The sequence below is a fragment of the Pimephales promelas genome, chromosome 2, assembly GCF_988280905.1.
Source record: "Pimephales promelas chromosome 2, fPimPro1.hap1.1, whole genome shotgun sequence".
NCBI lineage: Eukaryota > Metazoa > Chordata > Actinopteri > Cypriniformes > Leuciscidae > Pimephales > Pimephales promelas.
Genome location: NC_142770.1, coordinates 39,281,511 through 39,300,835, shown reverse-complemented (window position 1 = coordinate 39,300,835; position 19,325 = coordinate 39,281,511). Strand labels below are relative to the sequence as shown.

Here is a 19,325-nt window from a genome sequence, read left to right as displayed (position 1 = left end):
TTGTTTTATCTAAGATGTAGAAAAGACTAGTTGACCTGTTATGTCAGTGTCGCTCACCCTCCTCACTGTATATTTACTGTTAATGTGAAAGTAATGGAAAATATTTATGTATTTTATACAGAGAATGTATTCTTTATGTTCCATACAATTATTTTATGTGATTTCTTTATATTGTAGGCTAAATTATTGTAACTTAACAGACAAAAGCTGTTCAGCTCTGGCTACAATTCTTGGATCAGATACCAATCTGAAAGAGCTGAACATGAGCAATAATAATCTACAGGATTCAGGAGTGAAGCTGCTCTGCACTGGACTGAAGAATATAAAGTGTACATTGGAGATACTGAGGTAAGTGGTGTGTCAACAGACAAAAAACTCAACCAAAATGAAAGGTGTGATTTGTTTTAGATATTCTCTTTACAAAATATATGTATAAGTGTGGATGTAAGGCCACCTAAACACTGTAAAGTTTCAGGATTGACAACTGCATTTAAATGTGAGAGTGAGTCTCGTAAATTATCTTTCCATGTTTGTAAATTATCGTAAATAATCGTTCCCTAAATAATCTTTCCATCTATATACAGAACACGACTCACTCCCAAAATTGCAATGAATGGCACTGTGGTAACCTGACCGCTATTCTGACAGAAAAAAAAAATATATATATATATATATATATTAAAGCGACAAAAGACTTTTAGTATGTTAACTGTTAGCCTTCACGAGGACGTCAACGCACTGAATAAATAGTTCAAAGTTAATGTCAGATTTAATGTTATTATTTTGACAAACTATACATCATTACAAAAATATAAGACTCAAGTTTCAGTATTTCACCACTTTTATTTTGAGAAACTTATAGTGACAGTTATCTATTAATTTGTGTCAGGAGTTATGTAATGAAAAAATCTGTCGATACCTTTAACCCTCTGGGGTCGGCAAACACGCCAGTGCGTTTTGCTCTATTTTTTTTTCTCACAAAGCAGCAAGAAACTGTTTTTTTATGTGACCACTTACGATCAAAATAAAACATTATGCTTTTATAAAATAAAGTAAATAAACAGGGTGTGCTTTCTGCCTCTCCATCTCCGTGAACTTTTTTTCTCTAAATTTACATCTCACATCTATAAATTTAAACAAAACTCAGCGAATACTATTCACCCAGGCACCAGCAATATCTTTATAATCATTTAAGTGTCTACTATTAAATTATCTAATTCAAAAGGAAAACAAATATTCTCTGTTTGTGTAATCTGTATGAAAAGAGACAGATGTCAGTCGTTCTCATTACAGCTCATTAATTACTAATGTGAACATGCCCGCGGAGAGCGCGCGCGCTATTCAAATCAAATGAACTGAGACGATCCTCCTCCCATATCAGCTCGATAAAACACATTCAAGTCGTCTTGAACGATGCTGTGAGGAATAATACTATTGTAATAATAATCCTGGTAAAAATTTATGTCAGAAGTGCTGGTTTAGTTTAGCCTGACTTCGTCATGCTCATTTTTTAATAAGAAAATGAGTCTGAGACCACTCCATTGGGCTTTTAATTATGAGGCGTGTCTTAACCGAACCAGGAAAAAAAAAAAACCTCTGCACTCAATTGGATAGTCGGTAGACCTACAACCAATCAGAGCAACGCATAAGTCAACTCCTTTGCATAGCGCAGTTTTCAAATACAGAACGTAGCCTACTTTACTTATTTTAGAAGTTAAATAACGATTGTTGCTTCTTTTACTTACTTCTCCATGAGTGCCACCAAAGGAGAAACCACAACGACCACAGGCTTTTCATTACGTCCCATCTTCTTAACGAGCGCCAGAGCCAGCTGATAAGTTACACTTTTCCCGAATCATGTAGGAAGGACGCCAAAAATATCTTTCCAAACGACAAATGCCTTGATTGCAGTTCTCTGTTTGTCTATTAAAATTAATGCACTGTCGATTTATTTTTACAAAAGACACGACAGCGGAATCTATACATCTCAATTCTCCAGCTGCAGTCATCTCTGAGGGAAAACAGTTAAGCGCTCTTTGATAACGTGATGATTACGTCCTTGCAGATCATCTGTCAATCATCGTATAAAGCCCGCCCTGGCAATTTGATTGGCCCGTTCATTTCTTGCCTGATCATAATTACTCCTCAATGGATCGAGTCCAGACCAAACTTCCCGACCAGAAAATTTTGTGGGCGGAGTTCGGGCTGGCATCCAGGCTAGGTTTAGTTTAATTTCGAGGAACAAAAACATTTTGTCAAAAATAAAGTCATCAATTAAGATGTTATTATAGTATTCTGCATTATTGGATGTTTTTTTATTAAACACTGACCAAAAAAACGTATAAAGTTTTAGGGCTGGACGATATGATATATATATATATATATATATAACACTGATATAAGTAATCACCCGGATTTAGACCTACCTATATTATATTTATATAAAGCGTTCACAGGCAAATTTGCTTTATGTTTAGGTCTTGCTTTTATTTCCCTGGTGTCGAAATCAGGCAAACATAAATGTCAGGCAACACGATTCCTGGCTGCATGTCAATATCCATGGATCACTGGATCTTTAGTTGTAAGGAACACTATATTGAGTCCTACATTTAGTTTAAATTGATCAAATTGTTTGATTTAGTCGCATTTCCGCAGTTTTCCCCTATTAAATCCAGTCACGCAGCAGATCTTTTGCCACTCAGTCAGGCTGAGGGGGGTTGTCACGCGGGAAAGTCACGTGTCAATGCATTCCCTCTATAGACAGATGAATCAAACATAACGAGGTTGAAAACAGGTGCAACAGATGAACAGGACGCTGAACGGGAGGCTGATGAGGGAGTGAGTTCAGGTGTGCAGACGAGAGGATCATGGGAAGTGGAGTGCAGTAGACGTAGACAGGACGGTGCAGACGCAGACTGTGACAATTATGGTAGCCCTGTTTGTGCTGAATAGAGTGTAATGAGACATTTGCCATTAATATGTTTATAAGCAGCTACAAAAAGCACTAATGTCAGGGCATGTCAAAACATCTCAAGGACCCCAAAAACACTTTAGACATCAGAGGGTAAATCTAAAAAAACAACTCCTGTGCAGTCATCATGAAAGCGCTTCACCAAACAACCAGTGGTGGCCAGCAAAGGGTGACACACAAATCTTAATTATTTTAACATAAGTTTAAATAATGTATTGGACTGTTTTAGTGCTTACCTACACAACTCATTACACAATATTACACAACTCAATACAGTTCATTTGTACTTAATTGTAATTGAGATAGTAGTGAATTAGTAATCATGGAGTACTGAGTGAATTTGATCTTTTTTTTTTATTAATATTATTATTACTCCAGGCATATTAATAAAGGAGCACACACTAGCTAAAGTTCAACTTGCTCAGTTAGCTTGGTTCTGGTTCTCAAAACCCCCAACATTGTTGCACCTTCATGGATGAGACATTGCAGATAACTACTGTAGTTCAAAGATTATTCAACCTTCATTGAATTTTATATAATCAATGAACTCTTCAACTTTCTATATTAGTTATAAAAATAAATAATCAAAACTGTTCTATCATAGCTAAATTAAATTTTAGCTATGGGAGTGGGGGTGGGGGTGGGGAAGACATCTCTTTTGAATTCCTATGTCCCCAAGAACAAGGCGGAAGTCAACGGCACATAAATGCCAGAATGTAAAATTCGTTATTTTATGGTCATTTACAAATTAATCCAAAATTACCGCCTATCTTCTAGTACAAATGCACAGTGCTCACATTTATTTGTACATTAAAAATTACAAAGCCTATCAGTTTGTGCCTTAAATTGTGATCTCACATGGTAGAATATTTTAGTCGAGACATATGTAATGCATGTATGACAAATATGCATTGTTGAAAACATGCATGCAGTTTTGAGACAGATTTTATCGCCCTTTTTATTTCATGAGTTAATTGACGACAGTTAATTTATAATTCTGTATTATAAATTTTAAGGCCAGACAAGTAGTTTGTTGATGGTTGGTTTTGTAGGGAAGGACTACATGCCTGTGTAACACTTTCCTTCTTCATTTAATGCTGGGGTGCCAGACAGATATATATTCTGCTAAAATATAATCAAGATATAATCTTGTTTAGGGTCGTTAGTCACGTCAAGAAGGAAAAGCAAACACAAGACACATATTAATTAATTAACATGAACCCTTAATGTTGCAAGAGTAGACTCTAAGAAAACCTAACCACTATGATTCAATATGCAAATATTTTAGTAGGATATATTCACCATGACACAGTACAAATTTCATCACACCACACATCACCATTGGAATAATAGGAATAATAAACATACACAACACATAAACAATACAGCAAACAACACAGGTTTCATTCATATCAAACCTTCTTCACACAGTTCACATAGTCTTAGTGTGGAAAGATTGTGCGAAAAGAGGAGTTCACTCAGAGAAACAGTCAAAGTCCATCAATGTTTCCACAGTGTATCAAAGGGCAGCAAATAAACTATAAAGTCAGTTAGTCCCGCAATAACCGCTCTTGAGTTTATATATCCTTTTACTCACACTCCATGACTTCACACGAGTTAACGATCAACTACGGCTTCTCTCAGATACTTCAAATACCTTTTGGAAGAGATCGCTCGAACTGTAGTCTCTCTGGATGACTGGGACGTCAACAACAGCGCACATATAATTCAAACACTCATACCTATAGAATGAACTCTTAATACACATGTGCACAGATTTCTCAAAAGTGGGGTTGCTGGCTAACAGGTTATGCAATTTTAACTAAAGCACAGTCGACGGAGACATTGTGTTTTTATCCTTGTAAAGGCTGTTTGAAAGAGTGCTTTTGCAGTGTCGCCATGTCCACTTATTATAAGCATATTTCGGGTTGCTGTTAAAGCAGTCGACTTTATTATGTAATTAAAGTGCGGGTCACAATATTTTGGTGACAATACAAATGAGGTTCAAACCGCTTTTGCTGTTATTTCTTGCTTCGCGCATAAGAAGATTTTTTTTTGATGCATGATAAAATACGTCATTAACAACTAGCTGTTCAGTTCTGTTCTATACACACTGCATAACATTTTGCGGTTATGTCACTACCTGCATTTTTAGGGAGTTAATTCAGTTGTTGAATGTGGTTGTCATTCTGTACACTCTGTGAGTACAAAACAGGTTTAAGCACTAAAAGGTGAACTGACAAATGAATTTAGCTGCAGTGTGTAAAAATATTGAGTTTTTGTAAAAATATTGAGTTCGAGCAAGAGAGGTAGTGCTGCGTCAATGCGCTTGTGACGAAGAGGCAGAGGCGGACGGATCCATTTGCAGTCATTTATTAACACAGGTCAGCCAGCAAAGGTAAGCAGTCATAAACTCAAGGCCCGAGACAAGAAGGGCATCAAACTCAAACTCAAACACAAAAACTGGACAGGGCAATCCAAAGGCGTACATCAAACAGACAAAGGTCAGGGGCAGGCAGCAGAGGTTCAAAAGAGAGTAACACAGTCCAAGTCAAAAATACCAGAGCAAATACGAGAAAACGAGCTTGAGACAGAGTAACGGTAAAACAAGACTTCACAAATGAACAATGAACATAGCAGTCCAGATAAAGGGAAGCTGAAGGGCACACAGGTGGGACTGATGAGATGATGGGCAATTATTCAGGGGAAAATGAGCAGGGAATGAAGTCCTAATATGCAGGAGAGAGGGATCTGGTGAAACCAGGAGGAGGCGTCGTTAAGCGTTCTGTGACAGCGCTACGGCACGCAATCAAATACGATTTTAAATAGGTTTAGTAAAAAAAAAAATATCCAAAAATCAATGTGTTGGCGATAAGCATTGATATTGCTTCTTTGTGGCCTTTTGTTTGACTGCATTTCCATTTATCTCTTTTTGTTTTTCAACTGACTATAATTTTTGTTGTACAAGGAACAGAATATAATTCAGTTTATTTAATTTAATTTGTTCAGGTACTATCTAAAATAACAGATTAATTATCTATTATAACATTGTCTTTTTTTTCTAGACTTTCAGACTGCAGTATCACTGAAGAAGGTTTTAAAGCTCTGGCTTCAGCTCTGAGATCAAACCCTTCACACCTGATAGAGCTGGATCTCAGAGGAAATGATCATGGAGAATCAGGAGTGAAGCAGCTCAGTGATTTACTGCAGGATCCAAACTCTCAACTGAAGACACTGAGGTGAGACATGAGGAAATACTATTATTTAATAGATTTTTAATGTATTAAAAAATACATTACATATAGCCGAATTATTTATAGAAATGTTATTTCAATAATACAATAAGCTACATAATATGTTGTTACATCAAAGTTGATTGAGTGATTTCAAGACAAAAATCATGTAAAATGGATTTTGTCATTATACCAAGTGTAGTTGAGAATTTAACTGAATCCTGCTTCATCTTCTCTTCTGCAGGTTTTTGAGTCCTGCTGCAGATGAAGCCTGTCAGTATGTGACTGGAATTGTAGGTAAAAACCCATTACTCACGAGAGAGCTGAATCTGAGTAAACGTAAACTTGGAGACACACGAGTGAATCAGATCGCTGCTCTACTGCAGGATAAACACTGTAAACTCAACGCACTGAAGTGAGTATTTTACATGGTTAAAAATAGTATTTTTAATAGAAATGTTGTTTGTAATACTATTTCCAGTCAGAACTGATTTTCACTGGAGACAAAACCACAATAAATTGATTTTAATAATATATATTTTTTGACTGTTGAAGGAAACCCATTAGATTATTTACACACATATATATGAAGAGTTCAGATGCAAAACCCTCTTAAGTGCCATTTGAAATTTTCTTCTAAAATGATAATTTTTATCAAGCTTGTATATTTAAGTTCAGTAATTTCACTTAAATGGCAATGAAGATGACCTATTAATTGTCATTTAAGTAAAATTACTGAACTTAAATATACAAGCTTGATAAAATTGACCATTCTAGAAGAAAATTTCAAATGGCATTTAGTGGCTTTTGCATCTGAACTCTTCATATATATATTATACATATATTTTTTTTTCAGTTAATAGGTGTTTTAAAATGATGAGTGATTTTAAAATGATAAACTTCTGTCAGACATGACATGGGCAGTGTTGTGCAAGTTACGTCCAAACTGTAATACATTATAGATTACTTGTTACTGTTACTTAAAAGTAATTCATTACCTTACAATATTACTGTCTCAGAATTGTAATGCGTTACATTACTCCTGTATTACTTTTGAGTTACTTTCACCAAAATAACTACAGATGTAGGCCTAGTTATAATATAAAAAATAAAAAGACAAAATGTACTACAGAGCATTTTACATCCAGTAGAAGGCAATATGATGTAGCAGTGATTGTGGGCTATACTGGAGGCTACGAACAATTTCATATAATTGGCAAAATGAAGGCTCAAGAGAAGAAGAGAGGATGACAAACAGAATCACAAACGATCCAAGTCTGTCAAAAGTATGGTAGAGTAGAGGTGAATTGATTATCTGGAAATAGCTTTGGTCTATTCATATTAGACACAACAGAACTGTATGTAAACTTTAATGCCATGACAAGAAGCCACAAGATGCACATTTGTTCTTTTATTGTTGCCATTAATATATTTTCTTTGAATTCAAGAGGTTCACAACACAAAACTGTCATGCACAAAGTGAGCATGATGAACATAGCTTATGCTTTCTCTGGAAGTATAAAGTGCAATTGGGGGACCATTGGAGGTCATTTTAGTCAATGAAAATGAACATAGGCTAAACATAGCCTAACTGCTGCTTAGAAGAAAAAAAAAAGAACAAATAAAGACCCTTAGGCCTATATGCCTCTAAAAAGGCTCAAACAAAACAGGCTTCCAAATAAAGGAAGGTTCAAATAAATCCACTTAGGCTACAACAACAAGACAGATTGCAATTGTCTCTATAAAACTAAAGGACTAGCCAATTTTTGAGAATACAAAAATGAAATGAAAGTGCTTGAACCTAACAGCAAATATGGCTCAGTCATTTAAGTCCAATTCAAAAAAGTTCAGTAATAAGGGAAGTCATACGAGAAATAAATGGAAATAAAAAGTTTTGGAAATACAAAACTGAAATTAAGGTGATTGGGCCCACAAGGCCTGACAGCAAATATGGTTCAAAATCTTCAAAACTTAAGTAATGGTCAGATATTGCCAACAGGAAAATTGGATTTGAAAAGTTCTGTTTCCTGCCAAATATAAAACAGAGGTGGTGTGCAGCTAAACATGGAAAAGTTCAAGTAAAGGGAAATTGAAGCTGTGCTTGCTTACGACTATGGTGGGCCTATTCCATTTGACTGAAACATCTGTTGTACCGCATCACAAAAAGGCGCTGAAAGCGTTCATCACCAAGACGGTTGCGTTTTGGGGTGAGTACCAGACTACCAAGACTGTAAAGTCTTTCGACCGGTGCACTGGATCATGGTGTTGGTGCATTATAACGTAGTGCAATTTTTAATTCTTAGAAACTGATGCAGGCTTTCCATCACTGGATCAGAATTGAAATAAGAGGTTACCTCTGTTTCCACTGACATAGGTGTATCAGCCATGGCATTGGGCTTTTCATCAAATGAAAAGTAGTCATCATCACGGGAGGTGACTGCAGCAGGTTAAGGTGCACCAATTATTGGGGTGGCAGGCTCTTCTACTGTTAGGGTGCGGCACTCAGTGGTGAGAAGGTACTTGAGGTGATCTCTTCTGGTTTCCTCTTTTACCCAGCGCAGTTTAAATTTGGGTAGTGAGACGGCAGCCAGTAGGGCATCCTTGGAGTCAATTGTTGTGGCAAAGTGAGTTTTAATTGCTCCCACAATTATTTCAGGCAACCCAGTGATCATTTGTGAAAGGCCATTTTGCAGTGCTAAAGTTTTGGCCATTAGAACTTCAAGTGTTGGTTGAAGTATCCCATAAAAACAAGTTTCCTCACCCTGTAGGATGTCCAGTGCAGCACTGAAAGGCTTCATGATGGAGCAGTATTCCTTCAGAAACTAGTATTCCCTTTCATTCATGCATTTAATCTGAACCTGTGTGCATAGATTGTTAATGTCAGTTAGTGGCATTTCTATGATCCGAACATAATAAAGCATAAGCATAATAAAAATGAGTTCCACCGGGTGACTGAGGTCACAATCAACTTCCTTTTACTGATCTCTTCTAGGCACTCAGATGCAACTGTGGACCGGCTAGCTTTGGTCCATAGTGCTGAACACTTAGCTGTAGAACTGCGGTAAACAGCCCTTGATTCTGGGTTTGATACCAACCATTTATGAATATTATTGTTTGCAATGAGGTTGAGCGTGTGAGCTGCACATCTGTGATGTGCAGGCAACACACACAGCCCTCGCTGTGCATCCTCATCGTCTCCTTCAGTGAGAACGCTTTGCAGGTCGGTGAAGGTCACTTTCCCATCATCCTCCTCCTCTTCTTCTTCGTCCTCCTCCTCAGTTTCAACTTGTTGGTATTCCTTAAAAGCTTTAACAAAGTTGCTGCGATTGTCTGTCACACATGCAGTCACTTTTTCAGTAGTTAATCCATACTGGGAAAAAATATCCTCAAGTTCAGATGCAATTGCATCATAAGTGTGTCTACCTCTGAACCTACGACAAGCGATTGCAGCCTTCTTCCGTTGCAACGTCTCAGAATCGATCCAATGGACTGTCACCCCCGAAAAACTCCTGTTGTAGGCAGGCCATATGTCTGCAGTTGTTGACAAGTACTGCTGCTCATCAATTGTTTTTTTTTAGCTCTTTTTCCATAGCAGTATAGGTCCTATAAAACATGATATCAGAGTTTTAAAATAAAAAAAAAAGAGAAAAACACATCACGGTTGTTTAAACCAATGAGCATTAAGCTGTGTCGTCAGCAAGTCGTTTCCCATCATGCTTTTGATCAGCGCAGTCGGTGGAGAGCAACTGCGCGCGACTGCAGAATCCGACAGTTGCGCCTTGTGCTGGCGAGAGTTTTTTGACATACGTCGACATGACATCAGAGCCAGGCGGACCGTTCTCGGACACATTTCTAACCGGCATGCATCTCGCGCTGATCACCAGTGATCGATTCTGCGCAGATTTTGCTCATCTCAAACAAGCCTAGTGTTGAGGCAAGCCATGATAACAAAACGCCCCCTATATCAGCTGGATAAAAAGGCTTGTTTGAGATGTGCCTTGCCTTGCCTGAAATGTAGTCGAGAGTAGGCGGATCACCGGTGTTCGGTTCTGCGCAGATTTTGCTCATCTGCGCAAAACTTTGCTCATCAAACAAGCCTAAACATCCACTTTAATACATATCTTACCTCGTCTTGCTGTGCAGTGAGGAATACTATCTAATAATCCTGGAAAAAAAGTTCCCTCCGAAGTGCTGTTTTATTTCAGGAGCACGGATTCAGCTGATTTATTCTTCAAATTACTTACTACATCTCTGTACTGCACAAAGACTTGAAATGCACGTCTGTGTGTGTGAATGAATGAATGAATAAATGAATGGCACAGACGTGCGCTCGCTGTGCCGTTCATTCACTCTCTCTCCTACATGAACCGATGTAGCAGTGATCATCGCTAAATTCGCCCAGGCTGCAACAAGGGCTCTCCTCTTTTTTCTCCACTTTACTAGAGCAATGTTTTGCCGACCTTTCAAAATAGTACAGAAAGAAAAAACACTGGTGCTGCGTCCCATTTCGCTTACTTATATTACGCACAAAATTATGGACTCTTTTTGTGAAGAAAAGGTACATACTTTTGAGTGTGTGGCTAAAGAGTAGGCAAGCTTTGGGACATACTATCACGTCATCTTTAACGGACGGCTCTGTCGCGTGCTGCGTGATCCTGTCACCAAAAACTGCCCTGTCAATCATCTTGTCACAGTTAAAATCCTCCATTCAATCTAATTTGATTTCCTATCGTTTCGGAGAGCACGTTCAACTGCCAATCGTGGGTCTTTCAGGCGGATACTTTCCATGTGTTTGCAATGTGTTTGCAATTTGAATATGATGATGCATTGAAAGGGTAATGACTAAACATATCTTTACAGAAGTTCACAATGCTGCTGCAGATGCAATATAATGTGGACAACATTGAATAAATTCATTTGGCAGGTTAGATACTGATATCACTCACTCCTCTTTATATAAACCTCTCTACATAACCACGGGACTCACGCATCCTCCATGTATGTAGTTTCTTAACACTTTTCACTCGTGTTTGTGTTCTAACCAAATCCTCTTCCAACGCGCGATGGGTTCTTCTTCTTCTTCTTCTTCTTCTTCTTCTTCTTCTTCTTCTGGCTTTCCGGCAGACTAGATGCCTTACGGCATATTGCTGCCTCCCACAGTTCAATCTCGGTATCACTTTATATCTCCATCATTCTCATAGGGCTAATCCTGTTGCCGATATAAAATCCATAACGGCTTCCACTACCCTTAATTGGTTCTCATGAGGATTCAAAATATCTCTCAGTGTCACTGCTTGTAATCCATCTCCTGATATCACAGAATAAAGTTGTTCTCTTTGCCTTTTATACTGTTGACATTCCATAAACACATGATTAACAGTCTGTTGCTGATTGCAGATTCTACAAAGTCCATCCTCATGTTTTCCAATCTTCGCTAGATCCCATGCAAGTCCACAGTGTCCCAGCCTTAGTCGTGTCATAATTACAGATTGTCTCCTGGATTTACCCAAATAACTCTGCCCTGTCTTTACTTTGTTTTGAATTGCATAGTAATGCCGTCCCTTTGTTTCCTTTTCCCACTGTCTCTGCCATACTGCTATAGTGTATTCTTTAATGACTGATCTACATTCAGTGACCCCAATACAAACTGCTAAATCAATATCTCTTTTCAGAGTCATTTTTGCTGCCTTGTCTGCCACCTCATTCCCTTCTACCCCAACATGTGCAGGGACCCAGAGAAATCCCACTGACCCTCCAGCCTTTTCGATTTTATACAACAGAACCATCAGCTCCATAAACAGATCTGGCCGAGCTCCCATATTATATCCTCCCAGAGTTTTTAACACTGAAGCCGAATCTGAGCATATTACTGCTCTTCTTGGTTGAACTTCCTCTACCCACTTTAGTGCCCATATAATAGCTAGAAGTTCTGTTGTATACTCCGATACCCCCTCAGACAGTTGCTTAAGCTTTACATATTCATATTGTGGTATATAAAAAGCAAATCCTGATTTCTCAGTTTGTGGATCTAGAGATCCATCTGTATATATCTGGAGATAAGTTCCCCACTGATTTTCCAATCTTTGCTTTACCATTTCAGGATACTCTGAGTCTACATGATGTTTGACGTTATTCAATATACTGAGATCTATTTCTGGTATGGACATCAACCATGGTGGTACAACTGACCAATACACTTGCGGGGCCACCCCTTCCTTCCTCAGTCCCAGCTCCTCCATTTTTTTCCTGATGTTATACATTAAACTTTCCTTCCTCCTTTTCCCTGATCCCCACTCCCACGCATTAATTAGAACTGTTTTTGTAGGGTGTTCTCCTTTATGTGCCCATAATTTAACAATATACTGCATTGCTAATTTCTCCCTTCTAATTGACAAAAGCATTTCCCCCATCTCTACCAGCAAAGCTGGGACTGGAGTTGTACGGCGCGATGGGTTGTGGGCAATATCGGTCGTTATGTGGTGCGTTCAAGTCATCTCGTATAGATATTAAAGGGATAGTTCACTTTGAAATTAATTTTTGATATGTTTTATCTTACCTCAAGGGCATCCAAGATGTAGGTGTCTTTGTTTCCACAGTATTTTCAATTTTGATATTTTTAGGTCAAACCGTTCTTGTCTGTCAGTCATATAATGGAGGTCTATGGTCACCACCTCAAACAGCATGCACAGAGAAGTCCAGATTAAACATGATTTAATGACTCATAAATAGGGCTGTAACGATTTTGGCTAAAATCATAATCATGATTAATCGAACAGGTCACCTCGATTATGATTATTGAACGATTATTTTTTTTCTTTCTCATATGTCACTGGCAAGGCTTATTCTGTAAATAAATACGTATGTATTTTTTTTTCTAATGAAAGAGTGCATAATCTTTGAGATTCTAAACTAAGGAAATACACGAATAGCTTTTAATGCTTATTAAATATTTAAAAATATTAAAAATGTAGAAAATAGTTATTTTTGTAAATAAAATAAATTATTGTAAATATTGCCATCTAAAAAGTAAAATTTAACTTGTATAAAACTAAAAAACTAATCCTTTTCATATTGTATAGCATCTGTAAATGCTTGTGTTATCGAAAGCTGCTTTGTGGAGTGGAGGCACTTGTTGCTGGGCGTTTGTCTTTCTCTCTCATTTTTTGCCGCGTGTTTTCTGATTCTAGGAATCAGAGAGTGCGTTCACACACACAACCCGCAAAGACACGTGACATGTCTCAGCAGCGTCTATAGTTTGCTTATGAGTTGCGATTTCGTTTTCGAAAAACCACGCTTGTTCATTTGTTTTTCTCTGATTCGATAATAAACTAGCGCATTACGTACAGTTTGACGCTGGCAAACGATCCCGGCTTAAACGGCGTCATTAGGCTGCAACGCGACATTGATTACGGCTTTTGTTCACACAGCGCGCGCTCCGTGACTGAACCATGGACTGAACACAGCAATTGTTACTCTGTCCCCAACCTGGCAGCACCAATCAAGTTTGTTCTGGCAATTTCCTGGGATCAACTCGCTGTGTGAAAGGGGCTCATGTTTTTTTATTAATGCAATGTTAATAAACAGAACAAGTCGAGACATACAAGCAGTAAACAATCTATCAAAACAAGGAGACATTATGATACCAAATACATTAAGAGAGGAGATATGAATGTCGCAGACTGGACGGGGTGGAGTGACGTGACTACTATGTTTTAAGGGGAAAGTACGTTAAAGGGTCACTTCACCCATTTGCAAGCTTTGTATCTTTAGAAACCCAGTCATATTTTTGAATGGTCATGGTTTTTTTTCCTTATTTTTCCCTGAGATGGGAGAAATAAGGATTTAAGTGTTTAACTTCCTGCTTATCGTGACGTAAAAATCGTAATTTTGCGTCACGATAAGCAGGAAGTCATATTTCATTAAAATCTTTAGAACTACATATGTTAGCTCATTATTATTCCAGGGTGTTGGACCCACTCACCCTACAAGCCTATTACAGATCAGTGGGTGCGACTTCACTTGCAGAAACTGAAATCAATATCCGCCATCTTGTTTGGAAGCTAAGCTAACAACCGCTGTGGAGATTGTGAGTTATGACAATGACGGAAGAAACTAAACATGATATGGAAGAAGAGGATTTTGAAATTCTGCTGCTCGAATCCGATGTTCGTGACTATCTTTACGAGTCGAAGTAAAGTTTAGAGCAGCTGAGGCTGATGGAGGAGCAGGAGACGCCGAGGCGGCGGCCTGTCGCGGTCGAGGACCCCGCACTTACTCTGGCGCTAGGCGGATTGCTGTTGCCTGTACTCTCGCTGCGTGCTACAGCCTACGGACACAGCCCGTCTGCTGCAGAGAATTTCAACGATGGCAATTTCTCCTGGAGGAAAGCTCTGAATCAGACGAGCACACGGACATTTGTGTTGTGATAGTTTCGCCTGACTAAACATCCAGGTAACATGCAGTAATTCACCAAACAGAAATAAATACAAATGAGGTGTAATTCACTAATGAGTTTGCCAATGTAACGTTAACGGGGTTTGTTGTGGGAAGAAGGAGGCAGGAACCGGCGAACATTTAAGCATTTTAATAGTAAAATGAATAAATACAAAACGAAAGTATAAGCCAGCAGCCCCTCATTGGCGGCTGCTGTAACGTTACACACAACAGAAACAAAACACACCAAAAAAATCAGGCCTGTTTCTCTCGATCTGCCGTCGTCGTTCCCCGTTTTATGCTTTCGGTTCTCCGTGAGAGACGCGGGACCAGCGCACGGCTCACATGTGTCTTTCATTATCAGTCTCTGTTATAACTCACGCCACCAGCCTCGCGCGGAGCGCCGGCCTCTTAAAGCTATGGTATACGATGTTAAAAATCGGTCGAGATGGTAGGGAAGTTTTAAAAAACTCATCCTGCCCCTCTACACACACCCCCCTCCCCTCTGTGCTACCTGATCCCTGATGTATATCACGTTTGAGTTCACGTCAACGCGAACGCAAGATTAGCAACTCATGAAATGTTCTAAACTCCCTACCACCATTATAATACTACTAGTGCTAAGGTTTTCAGTAATTGTTATTGCAGCACGCAGCGCATCTTGTTCAAATTCCGATCGATTCGAACAGAAACCTCGAACAAGAAATATACTTTGACCCGTGATAGGCGATGCTAAACGGCCAACATTCCAATGCCGACCGGCAGCATGAGCAAGTTGTCATACTGATAAAAAGCCATGTAACACGTCATACCATAAAAGAATAAATAAATGTTTACCTGCTCAACAAAAAGTCATCCGTGTCGTTTTCAGTCCCAGATCTCCGTTTAGCTTTCTCCAACGGTCAATGAAGGAAGCTATTTATCCTACTTAGAGTCCGGCGTTCTTCACATTTCTTTTTAATCTCTGATCTTTCCTCCACAGACTTTCTCTTTTGTCCAAACTTTACAGTAGGGGCAAGCAGGGGCCGCTTGCTGCTGTCGTTTATATTTTTATCCATTGCTTTATCCATTGCTGATCTGACGCTACTAGCTAGCTACCATAGACAGTCTGTCAGCTGTTTGCTCGCGCACAGAGGGGGGCGGGGGCGGTTGGGTTGGAGACGCGAGCGCCAGGCGGAGTTTCAAGTGGAGCTGGTGATTGGATGAGAGCAGTTGACCAATGTAAGCTGTGCGGCCGCACAGCTTACATTGGTCAACTTTTCTGCGGCTGTACAGCCAATAGAGTGAATAGATTTTTTTCATTCTTTTTTCTATTCATATTGTTAGGATTGTACTATATAACCATAACCAGCATCTAAACGAGGATATTAATAATGAACAATCTTTGAAATCGTATACCCTAGCTTGATCGTCCTGTTCGCCACAGCCAACTAGACATTTTGTGTGAAATGAATTTCAAACTCTGGTGACAGCTAATGTTAGCCTTGTAGACGGAAGAGTGAATTCTCTGTTTGCGCGGTTCCGGATCAGAGGGTGTGGCTTGTGGAGCTGTACAACGCGGGGCATTCTGGGACCTGTAGTCTATTCATACATATGCGCCCTTTGCAGTAGCGGTTCTAGGCACGGGCGAACCGGGCAGTCGCCCGGGGCGGCATCTCTTCATGTCACATGGGGGGCGGCACGAGCAGTTAAAAAAATCCTCTGTCCCGCGAAGGTTTTTATCATTTGAATTCAATTATTGGCAATGGCGCCCCTGCTTGCTGAGAAGGTGCCGTGCACAGAAGCGATATCAAGGGGGTCTCTTGATTAGTTCACGTATCACGTCTTTTGCGCGCTTGAGGTCGTTATTTCAAATAGGCGATTAGGCGCACGGGAAGCGCGCTCATTATGCGCTCGCGGGAGGCGCGCACATAATCTTTTCAGTATGGGAGTGCACGTGCACCCAAACACTTGGGTTTTTTTCTCTTCTCCGTAAAGAAATCTTTTAGCAGAGCTTCAGCAAGCGTTTTTCTGTGTTGGAAATACATTAGCTACTAAAACTTCTTTGCCATTGTGGAGAGCGCAGTGCATGGATGTATAGCAACGACAGCCATGGGAAAATCGGACCGAATTTTACTATTAATAATAAAAGATCAGCTACTGTGCATTATAAATGTCAGGAATGTATCTTTATTGACTCATTCTTTTTATAGAGATGATTGAATGCTGAAATATGAGGTTTATATATTTTTTTAAATCTTTTGTGTTAACCTTTTTTTAAGTTTAGTAGGTAAGATAAAATACACTCCTTAAAAACAAATCTTTAATGTTATTAACTTGGTGAATTGATTTCATTGTGTATTAGGCTTTTTGAACAAGATTCTGTGTAGGTGATCATGTTGGTCACTATATTCATGAAATGAAAATAATTTACATAATGATCAACTTTATGTGTTTTTATAGTAGCCTATAATATGCAAAGTACAATTTTCTATTTTCTAAATAATCTCTGATTCTGTCCTTTTCTCTGACATTTTAAGAGTGACATAGGGCTACAAAAGCTATTTTAGGTCTATAACAGTTTGGATAGTTGTTAATATGATAGCTGTTGAAAATTATTTAAGAGTTATTGTGTTACTAAATAGGCCTAAGTGTCTCTCTGACGCTTTTACTTTTAAAAACTCCATTTCGTGACAAAGTATACTTTAACAAGTCATAACTAAATGTGTGCCATGCACATAATTTAAGGCAATAAAAGGGGGTCTCGCCCTGGGTGTAATTCAAAGTAGAACCGCCACTGGCCCTTTGGTTATTTTCTGTCTTTTCTCGGTCAAGAGGGCACCAAATTAAAAAATTCTTTTACATTTCGACTACATATATGATCCACTTTCAATAAAGATTAATGTTGCAATGGGTGAAATGCTCCTTTAACACACAGTGGGCGGATATATTATTAGTATTCAAAAAACGGATTAACTCACATGGTAAAATCACGTCGGTTATAGGCTCTGAATTTTGGTTTCGATTATTTTTCGGTTAATCGTCCAGCCCTACTCATGAATGTAAGTACAGTATTTATATTGTTTTTCCCTCTTGTAACCACAGCCACGTCCGAGTGATCTGAGGGTACGGGCGCTTCGGTTCAAGTTGAAACTATCACTTTCAACTTGTAGCAAATGCAACATTTAATAATATACATAAAATGTATTTAAGGGGGCCGAAGGCCAATTTAGCTCAAAGGGAAATGATTCATTGATTTGCAATGAATCTATGGAACCGAATCACTGAACCGAGCAAATGACTCGCTTAGAATTCATTTGAACGGGCCGTAATTATAACCAAATCTATAGTGAAACACTATGTCTTAGCAAGGTAACTTTAGATCGAACAGTACAAGACATTAAATGTGCAAACACGACACAAGAAGATTTATCTTTTCAAATATATGGAAGACTTTATTAGCTATTCTAAACACAAAACTAAGGTCTAAACCTAATCACGCACACACACATTCATACAGTCGCGAAAGGGAAAGAGTGAGTTGGAAAGAGTGAGAGAAAGTTTTAACTTTCTATATGCACGTAAGACATCACCTGAAAGGACCACCAAGCATTAATTTGAACCTTCATTTCTTAGAGGTTATTCAATTAACATTTAAGCACCAGTTCAGTTAGAGCCTGGAGTACTTGCGCTTTGTAGTGGCTGAGGGAATTTCCTTTGTCTGCGTCGCGTCGAAGGGCGGTTCCCCGGGTCCTCGTGGCGGGTTGTCTTTGAAGTGCAGGGATGGAAGTTCCGCCGCTGGTCACGTGTGATTAGCAAGCGAATGAGAGTCTTTTCCAATTCGAAGCGCGTTGCAAACTTAACTTTGAAACGAGACTTTTACGAAAAAGGAAAGAAAGGAAAGAAATGAAAGTAAGGCGAGTCGGATGGCTTGACTGAGCTGAATTGTAACCCTGATCTTGATGGGTTATTCGTCTGCTGGTCGAATTTGGTCTAGTCGATGTAGAAGCATGCGGACATGTTCTTTGTTTCAGAGATAAGCACGAACAGAACACTCTCTTGCTGGTTTTAGAGAGAGGCACGAACTTAACAGTTACAGAACTGAACGAACTGAACTGAACACAAAACAAAAACACACCAAAAATCTCCCAAAAATCTAAACATGAGGTCCTTTGTTCGGATCTTTAACTTAAACTCTAGTCCAACCTCCAAGAAACTTCAGGCCAATGGGTAATGGCATGATCTCAGGAGGTGGATCTACTTCTTGCTTATCATAATTTATGCATGGTCTGTGAGCTGGTCTCCAGCACTTAGCAGAGACAAAAGACCATCGTTTTAACCTTATGATAATTATAATCATAAAACAAAACCTTTTACACAGATTTCAATCAAGCCATCTTTTGAATTACGAGAATACGGTTCGTTTAAGAGTAAACGAGGCATTCACACTTCTAATGGTTGTATAACAATTACAAGAGTTAATAGTTAACAACAATTACATGATTATTATGCGATCTAAGCATTAACAAACACAACACATGAATTGCTGGAAGCCATAAGAATTGTGAGGTTTAATTATGCGTCCCAGAATTGTTCTGTGGTGAGTTTATATGATTTTATGCGTGAGATCTCAGAGAGATCTCAACAGTGAGGTTGTGGCATGTTCAAGGAGTAGGGGTCTGTGTTACATCTCTGTCCCGCTCAACAGA

At 38.9% G+C, this 19,325-nt stretch overlaps 1 protein-coding gene across 1 annotated transcript in view; it reads left to right on the top strand.

The window, feature by feature from the left end:
• Positions 1-109: 109 nt before the first annotated feature.
• The window catches only part of LOC148997367 (ribonuclease inhibitor-like), a 42,839-nt gene continuing 23,623 nt past the window's right edge, over positions 110-19,325 (top strand). Inside the window, exons 1-3 of the mRNA XM_089133445.1 lie at positions 110-348; positions 6,037-6,210; positions 6,449-6,619. Of these exons, the coding sequence (XP_088989571.1) occupies positions 125-348; positions 6,037-6,210; positions 6,449-6,619 (569 nt within the window). The 5' untranslated portion in view covers positions 110-124. The remainder of the gene's footprint in view (positions 349-6,036; positions 6,211-6,448; positions 6,620-19,325) is intronic.